The following is an 8,565-nucleotide window of genomic DNA, read 5'->3' as shown; positions in this document are numbered from 1 at the left end:
AAAGTTAATATTACCATTTGAAATGTTGATTACTACTGCACCTTTTAAGCCCAGCGCCATGGACACAGTACCTATTGGCAAGGTTACGTTTATCATTCTATGTGGTCAATTTCACTATTTATGCGGTTTCATTTACCACAGTACTTTGACCATGTCACTATAGTAATTATAATAAAATTATTTCTTTCCGTGTATTGACATTAAAGGCGTAACTAATTATTGCGTAAATTACAATGGCAATTTTTTACAATTCTTTCCAATGATACCTTCTCCTATTTCATGTTTATTTAGTAAATACTTTTTAAAATGCATGAGGTTTAATCAAATTTATATTTGGAATTCAGGAGAAAACAATACATTTGAAACCAATCTCAAATATTGGAATTCAACTACTTAATCTCTCGGGTATATAAAGTGGAATTGATTTAAATTTGAACTTATAAACTTATATTCCAAAAAAAGAATTCAAAGCAATTAAATATACAAATTCTTTAAAGGAATTGGAAGGAATTAGGCATTCCTATAATGTATTCCTGTGAACAGAATACGAAACAATTTAATATCGACATTTCTTACCGGACTAGAAGGAATTAAACAAAGCAGAAATATATTCCTCTTTTCGGAATTGCACAAAAATCAGAATACAAAAGGAGAATAGATTATAATTGATTCACAGAAAATATATTCCTGTTGTGGGAATTGGACCTGGAGAGAAAAATCAGGTATTAAATAGAATAGAAAAATCATCACTTTTACGTTGAAACTATGAGACATTGAATCCTATTGTATTCAAGCCTTTATACCGGGATAGCGTCACGCTTGAACTCAATGCGCAGGGCGCGTTTTCCGCAACGCTCAACGCTACGAGTTTCTCGCTCAAAAATGTATTTGGCTCGAAACTTTGCCGAGTTTCTTGATACAAATAACCTAAAAATGTCAAACAACTGCAATCAGCAGATGTTCGACATTATTTTTGGAACTCCGTGTGTACAGAAATAGAAACACCTAATGTTCAGATTAGAGAATGTTTGACAAAAAGGAGTGGAATCTCCTCAAACACACCTTCGGTGTACAAAGATTTAATGAAATACATTTATCTTTATTCAAATAATTGCAAAACTAGCTCAAATTGCTCCATTCCCATGAAAAGTTCAAATCATATATTTTTGCCAAATATAGCAGAACATTCAGTTCATTAAAATCCCAGCTGAAATCTTTTTGCCACAGTATGTCACAGTACATTTGGTTTCAGCTATGTTGCATGTACAAGATGTTCTGCTTCCGCAAACCGAACACAAATACTAAAAACTATATCGAAACAAATAAAAATATTAGAAACTAAATTTGAAAATAATATTTTATTTAGCGAGCACCAAAATCATCGTATGCTAGGAGTATACCTCGGCGAAGAGGGTTCTCGACGGGAACAGGACGGTAGACCTCGCTGCGCTGGAAAACGGAACGCGGCAGCCTGGACAGTGGTCCATCTGGCAATGTCCGTCCCGTCGGAAAGTCTTCGTATCTAGCGCCGTCTTCCCCCTAGTTGGCCCCGACGGAAGTTAATCCTGGCGCTCCGTCTCGCCATCTGGTCTACTTAAATTGGGATACTGGGCCGCCTAATTATGGCGGTGCCCGACTGATGGCAGCAGAGCCCCCAAATCGGGTTCCCGCGCGCATTCTGCCAGTCTGTAAACCGAATTGGTTCGCCGATGCGCACCAACGCGTGTCGCTTCTGGGCACAGGGAATGCATACCGCAAAATTTCCACATTTTAAAATAACAAAAATAAATCTTAGGTTAGTGATTGCCAGAAGAACTCCTTCCAACTCCAGCTCCGAACCCCCCTTGTTACGGGCGAAAAATTCGTCACGTCACAGCGTATATTAGAGATTTTGTTCCATGTGGGTTTTCTAACAATAGATTCAGGAACTTGCCTGGTCACTCAGTAATGTCGCGAACCCACAAAACATCAGTGTCATCAAGAATAGAACGAACAGGTGCATTGCGTTCATCATTAACTCAACGTAGGCTCCCATGGACAGCATCTAGAATGTATAAAGAAAAATATATATTCAGTATAAATAATCGTAGAAAAGATATCAGAAGTTAAGTTAGTAAATGACCTTTTCTATTTGATACATGCAGATACACATGGTCGCAGCGCACAGCAACAGCGACATCATTAATATCGGACTGAATATGTCCTCAATTGCATCGCATAGACTGCAAAATATAATCAGTAATAAATTGTCTTAACCTAAAATGCAGGTGTTTATAATGTATTATTTAGTTGACATGAAGGTCGACTGTATAGATTTGGTAACTCCGTTACAGTTTTATACATTTAAGGGTTAAATGTATCCTTACAGATTGTACCTGAATAGTTCCAAATGACGTTTCACAAGGATTACAATCTTCAAGCGAATGACATTATCGGATTGCGCTATATGTTCTTCGTTGAATATGTTCTCCAGCTCATTTCGCAGAATCTGCCAACGTTAGTTAAAGTAAAAGTCTCAGCAGTTCCTAATCGTTCATAAATTGCACGAAAAAAGTAATTTTTAGAAGTACGATATTTTGAAAGGAAGTTCCTGCATTAGTTCTTCTCCTCAAACAAAGAACTATACTTTTAGAAACCGTCCCAAACTTTTTTCTTTATTAAAAAGTACTGTGGAACGTCTCAGTGACTAAATATGTATCCATGTGTGTGGTTGCTTACGCGAAAGTGGATGGCAGCATAGATGGTTACATTAGCGAACAGAACATCGCAGGATATCCAAATCATTGTTGCATAAAACACGCAGAGTTGTTCTGCGCCGACGATGGAAAAATAAGCGAACGCAGTTTTCGGCGAAAAGGGAAGGGTGTTTGTATATATCATCTCTGTGTAGTTGTATGAATTGTTCTCATTCTTCGTGTAGAAATACTGAATGCTCATATCCCTGAGGATTGATTCAGGCAAAATGATTATTTTTCATAACTTCAAGAATTCACAAGGAGAAACGTTCGATGTTGCTAAAGTGTCTGGAATATTTCAGATGGAATCCCAGTTCTAATAATTCATATGTCATCATAGAAACCTATCATTGTTGAAGTGAAACGTCTGATATCACGGTAGTGTAAAGTCCCATTTTCAGGAATGAGAGCACGCCAGAAAGTAAACATTTATTAATTTTTGACCAGTTAATTACTATTTATATTCATCTTTGTGAGCGTTACGTAGCGACTAAGTGGAAACCGAGGCCGGAAATTTTGAGCAATTGAGTGAAACTGAGCTGATTTCATTCGCACACGTACATACAATTGCGAATGTAGAGAGAGAGAAGCCAACTTGAATCGTAAAGTAGGATTTTTTGGTGGGATTTTCGACGTGATATGGAATAAAGACAAATGTTCAGAAAATCTATTGTTTGAATTTCTATGATATGCGTGTATTTTATGGTTTTATATGAGTAAGTACGTATTACGACGTGCCGAAAGTATTCGACCCGATACATGTGAAGGATAGACAAAATCAAGTCCTCGCTAGACCTTAGTAAACGCGATACCGACTCCGCGGGGAATATAAAAACGACCGCTTGCTCGGCGCGCCGAGAGCGTACACAAACAAGGGTAAAGTCGCAAGGTCGCAAGATGAAAACTCGATCTTAAATCTCACGACAACATAAATCATCCCGATTGGAGGAAACGACCGCGACCTTGACCCCGATGAATCAAGGAGACAGAAATTAGGAAATCGTCTAAGGGCAACCACCGTGTCTAACTGCACATCAAAGAATGCGGGCCAGAGTGGATACCTGACGATATAGCTATAGGGACCATAGATTCCGCGGGTATGAAAGGCGCGGATTTTCTCCACTCAAGGCCTTTTCTGATCGACCTGTGCCGATCAAAATAGCCTCTGGACGTGGTAGCAAGGCGCTGCTCCTCCAGAAGTACCCTTAAGCAATAACTTTGCAAGACGTGACGGTAAGGCACCACACCCCCTAGCAAGCAGGTTCATTCGCTCCGGAGACGAGGCACCAGATGTCATCCTTTACGAGCTCATAATTTTTTCCCGTAGTAAGCAGATGGAACCGAGCACCCAAGGAAAGCGCCGGTAAGGCGTCCGGTCGGGATACCTCGAACCACCTGCGAACGGTTGCACAATCGACGGACTCCCTTTCCGGGAACCATCGTCACTTTTCAGGAAATTCGACGAAGTGGCTCGCTCACGGTGAGAGATGTGACGGCAAGGCGTCATTCCCCTTCCACGCGGCAGCGACACAGTCCGCGGCCAGGTTCTCGCTCTTGCGTGCCTCCCCGGCCTGACGACGAAGCGACGTTCCTCGGGTGTTCAGCTGCGCGGGGCGATTCCGTGACTGACGAGGTAAAGCAGGCACCGCGTATACCGGAGACGGTCTCGTACCCCCCGTCTAGTCCCCTGGCGTGACGTAATCGTGACGTTCCTCGGGTGACAAGCGGTGCGGGACGACGAAAAGTAAGACACTTCCTGGCGACCGCCCGAGTGCACGACATAGTGCAATCGGCCGGGGGGTAGGTAGGTACGCGAGAAAAGTTACTGTATACAGGGGCGGTTCTGGATAAATTTGTGTGTGCACACTTACAGGACCACATGCTTGCGCGCTGCAGGCCTATACGTATGAGGTGGGTGTCGAAGAGTGACGTCCCCCTTACCTTCAACAGCCTCTTCAATCCCCTTTCCTCGGCCCACTAAAACGCTTACGCAACGTTTCAAGAAGCTTTCTCTCTCACCCCCGCAGACATTGGATTTCAGGAATTTTTCGACCCCTTCATCCTCTCACCCTCGACCTCGAGGTCGAAAATCAATTCCACGGATTTGCCATATCTCCCTGAAGAATATTGGACTTCACATTAGTCTAAATAAAAGAAATTTTGTCATCAGTAATATTATTCCAAAAATTATGCCGGCACCTTTGCAGCTTCCTTCCACAGAAGATTCACGGTGCAATTTGTCGATTCTCCCTCAGCAGTCGTTGAATTTCACCTTCATCTGAGCAATAGAAATTGCATTGATAATCAGTCGATTCTAGAAATTCTTTCGGCATCTGCGTCGGCAACCGCTTGAAAAACCGTCATCAAAATCACGTTACACCTCATCGGGAGGTCCTTCTAGACCATACTCATCATTCTTTTACAACCTTCTATGGTTTTCATCGTACAACCCAGAGATCTGACAGACAGACATTTTCTCAGTTGCTTCCAATTCTTTTCGTTAGCGATTCCAGGAAACCCCTTATCATTTTTACAAGCGTATAAAAGAGACGAGTTGCACCAACTTTTAGTGAATTGATCTCGATCAGGTTATGTGAGATAGTAAGAAACTACGTGAGCTCAATGTACTTATCGAGAAACTCGGTAGAGTTTCGAGCCAAATACATTTTTGAGCGAGAAACTCGTAGCGTTGAGCGATGCGAGACGCTACAGAGTTATATACAGTAAGGATCAGGATTTCAGGAGTGGGGGAAATGAAAATATAATTTCTTCTTTGCTACAGATAAAGAAATAAACTTTCGATCAACTCAAAAAATTCAGTAAAAAATCAGGAATTTTTTAAAATTTACCCGACTCTGATTGCTGCTATGTACGTAAAGATATGGCACGATAAAGTTTTCGGCACTCTCAGAATCGTTGTTCTCATATCGTCATCGTCGTCCCTCCAGTCACGAACTACCATTTTCGCACTCACATGATAGGTCAACCCTCATACGACTTTTTGTACGACATTCGATGGCGCCCCTCGCGGAATGATAATGAACTGTGGCGCTCAACCCTGCAACGATCGACGATCACACCGAGTACGACGCGTTAACGCATCGAGGATGAAAAACCAATCAGAATTACGCTTTACCTCGTGGTCACATTCGTTGCATTTCTGATTGGTTTTCATCCTCGACGTGTTGACGGGTCGTTTCTTCTATATAATGACAAATGGATGCTTTTTCGAATTATTGAGATCCATGGACGTACATATATATTCTTACGTTCATGTTGAGATCGATAACATTATATTTTTTCAGGTTAGAAATTGATGACATTTTTAGGTTATAAATATTTCGTTCTGGTATTGATCCTTTCACACTGATACCTTGCTTATACCGATATTAAATTAGATAATATGCAGTTTATTCATAACTTTCTATTAATACTTGTATCATCTTCTTTTCTAAGTTTCACATCGATCGACACATTTACATTAGTGATTTCTGGTATCGATCCTTCCAAACTGATACCAAACTGATACCAAACTGATACCAAACTGATACCAAACTGATACCAAATGATATCAGATTATATCTCGACTCCTCTTTTACCTTTACATTAGATATAATAATTCAATTTTCTTTCGATACCAGTTTTGACATTAAAACTTCCAGCTAGGTGTAATAGTAACTCAATACTTTCCTTCTATGTATATTATAATAATTTGTAGTTTCTTTCGACACCAGTTTTAATTTTCTTTCGACACTAGTTTCAGTTTTCTTTCAATACCAGTTTTGACATTAAAACTTCCAGCTAGATGGATTAGTAACTCAATACTTTCCTTCTATCTATTGTGACGTGGCATTTCCGTGGGGAGTATGCCGTCACAAAACGGCGCTAGGCTCGGCTCGTCTGCACCGGCCAACAGGAGCCGGGGAACAGGCTGCGGCGAGTGGAGGGGTCGGAGGTCGTGGGGGCGAGTGGCCCTATGTTTTCTTTCATCCCTTTAAGGACCATTTTTGGCTATGATGCCCTTTTCAATATCGTAAACAGAGCGCGCGAACTCGAGACAGCGTAAAAGGGATATAGAGACCGAGTATCTCCTCATTTAGTCACCTTATATTTAATAGAAGCATGATTAAGGGGAGTTAGTCGACCCGATGTATCTTTTCCTTACCTCCTGCCGCAATGTGGCATGTAAATTATTTTATCTGGAGTGTCGAATTCGACTAACTCCTCTCTCTCTTTCTCCAGTGGCGTACCTGGAAGAAACTATGAACCGACCGTTTCGGTATATATTTTTTTTTGTTGTTGGTTTGCATCCCTTGGGCCTTAAGCCATATTAGGCAAATGAAGCGTGATAATTTTAATTCAATCCGCTAGAAATGGAGAATTGCCGTTGCTGGGCCGCGCTCGCTTTCGGTAGCTATAAGCGCGACGGCCCGGCTCCGCGCGCGCGACGCTCGACCTCCGAGGGACGACCCACAACACGACGTCAGGGCCGTCGGGATCTCGACAGGAGGAAGCGTCGACGAGGCACCACCAGGGCAACATCCCGAGCACCACCGACGGCCGAATTTCCGCCACCCAGGGCGACACCGGTCTCTCTCCCCTCGGGCCACCTGAACCACGCAGGGGTCGGACCTGCAGAGGCCGCCGGATGCCGGACCCGCGGGGGCAGGGCCTCAGTTCGTCCTAGCGGCGTGAGGAGGCCCGCCCGCGGGGAGGGTGCCGACTTCCCGGCCAGGCGCCGGACCGGCGGGCAGGAGCCCACCTGCGAGGCCCCGACCATCGCCGACACCCTCGAGGAGGCGTCTCTGTGTCTCCGAGGAGCCCGTCCGCGGCCATGCATTGGCGCGCCGGACGGGCCAAAAAGACCCACGAGAATTGAGATTAAGTGGCGCCTCGGGGACCACCGAGGACATCCAGGGCGTTCTCCTCGAGGGAGGGACACCTGGGGCCACGGCTCCGATCGAGCCCCAGGCCAACCGGGACCAGCCCAGGACGAGGGACGCCTCGGGAAAAAGCAGCATCGGGCCCGAGGGAGAGGAGGCCCTCACCGGTGCCGGCCCTGATCCTCGAGCGCGACGCGAGCCGGCAACCCGCCGGCCCCCGGGGACCCCCCGTCCCGGGAGCGCGCCGGCCGAGGATCCCCACCGAGGAACCCAAAAATCGCGGAATTAGGCCAACGAGGGAAGAATTAGGCCAATGAGACTCCGCATACGTCACAGGTACCTGGAGGGGGAACCCGAACAAAACGGGCCGCCGGACGCGGCCCGCTCTTCCTGGTTCCCGAAAATTCACTTGAGACGGACCACGACGCATCCATCGCCATCGCCCCTCGCCGCAGCCGTCCAGGAGCCAAGCCGGAGGGACAGCGCCGGAGGGACAGCGCCGAGCCGGAGCCGGTAGGCCGCAGGGCCCAGAAGGTAACCGGGGCCCAGGGCCCACCGCGCGCGTAGCCTCTTCCTCCCCCGTCGCGAAAGAATCGGACGAATAGTGCGCGTTTCCCCTAGAGGAGGCCGGTCGTCGCACGGGGCGACGAACGGCCGCACCAGGTCGCGGTCGCGTGGGGCGACCCCGAGAGTAGAATCGCGGGGAGGACGGTGAGCGGGTGGGCCGACCGGGGAAACCGGCACCTTGGCCCAAGAAAAAAAAAGAGAAGCTTGGCCGCTTGGCCGACCGCGCGGCGAGTCCCCACGCGTCGGGAAATTTATTTCAGGGATTTGTTAAAAGAGATTAATGATTAAAAAGCCCCAGGAATCAGAATAGAATCCCTTTTGCGGCCCGGATCGAGTGATCCGGACTCCGCACCTCCCGGGTAAACCCCTCACCGAAACCC

General features: G+C 45.6%; 1 protein-coding gene across 1 annotated transcript; it reads right to left on the bottom strand.

Annotated features, from left to right (window-relative positions):
• Window positions 1-1,248: 1,248 nt before the first annotated feature.
• Window positions 1,249-2,937, bottom strand: LOC111674219. Its single transcript, XM_023433684.1, has 5 exons — window positions 2,719-2,937; window positions 2,376-2,488; window positions 2,123-2,222; window positions 1,934-2,044; window positions 1,249-1,308 (listed from the first exon to the last, which is right to left on the bottom strand). The coding sequence occupies exons 1-5, from the start codon at window positions 2,935-2,937 to the stop codon at window positions 1,249-1,251; spliced, it is 603 nt and encodes a 200-aa protein (XP_023289452.1).
• Window positions 2,938-8,565: the final 5,628 nt, after the last annotated feature.

Source organism: Orussus abietinus, unplaced genomic scaffold (assembly GCF_000612105.2).
Source record: "Orussus abietinus isolate OABI.00-Male unplaced genomic scaffold, Oabi_2.0 scaffold1044, whole genome shotgun sequence".
Classification (NCBI taxonomy): domain Eukaryota; kingdom Metazoa; phylum Arthropoda; class Insecta; order Hymenoptera; family Orussidae; genus Orussus; species Orussus abietinus.
This window is presented reverse-complemented; position numbering and strand designations above follow the sequence as displayed.

Excerpts from the sequence above, each read along its gene's own strand:
- LOC111674219 (XM_023433684.1), bottom strand. The coding sequence starts at position 2,937 with ATGAGCATTCAGTATTTCTACACGAAGAATGAGAACAATTCATACAAC. Across the intron at positions 2,489-2,718 it reads ATGCTGCCATCCACTTTCGC|ATTCTGCGAAATGAGCTGGA; the intron begins GTAAGCAACCAC and ends TAACGTTGGCAG. Across the intron at positions 1,309-1,933 it reads CGACATTACTGAGTGACCAG|TTTTTAGTATTTGTGTTCGG; the intron begins GCAAGTTCCTGA and ends GTTTCGATATAG.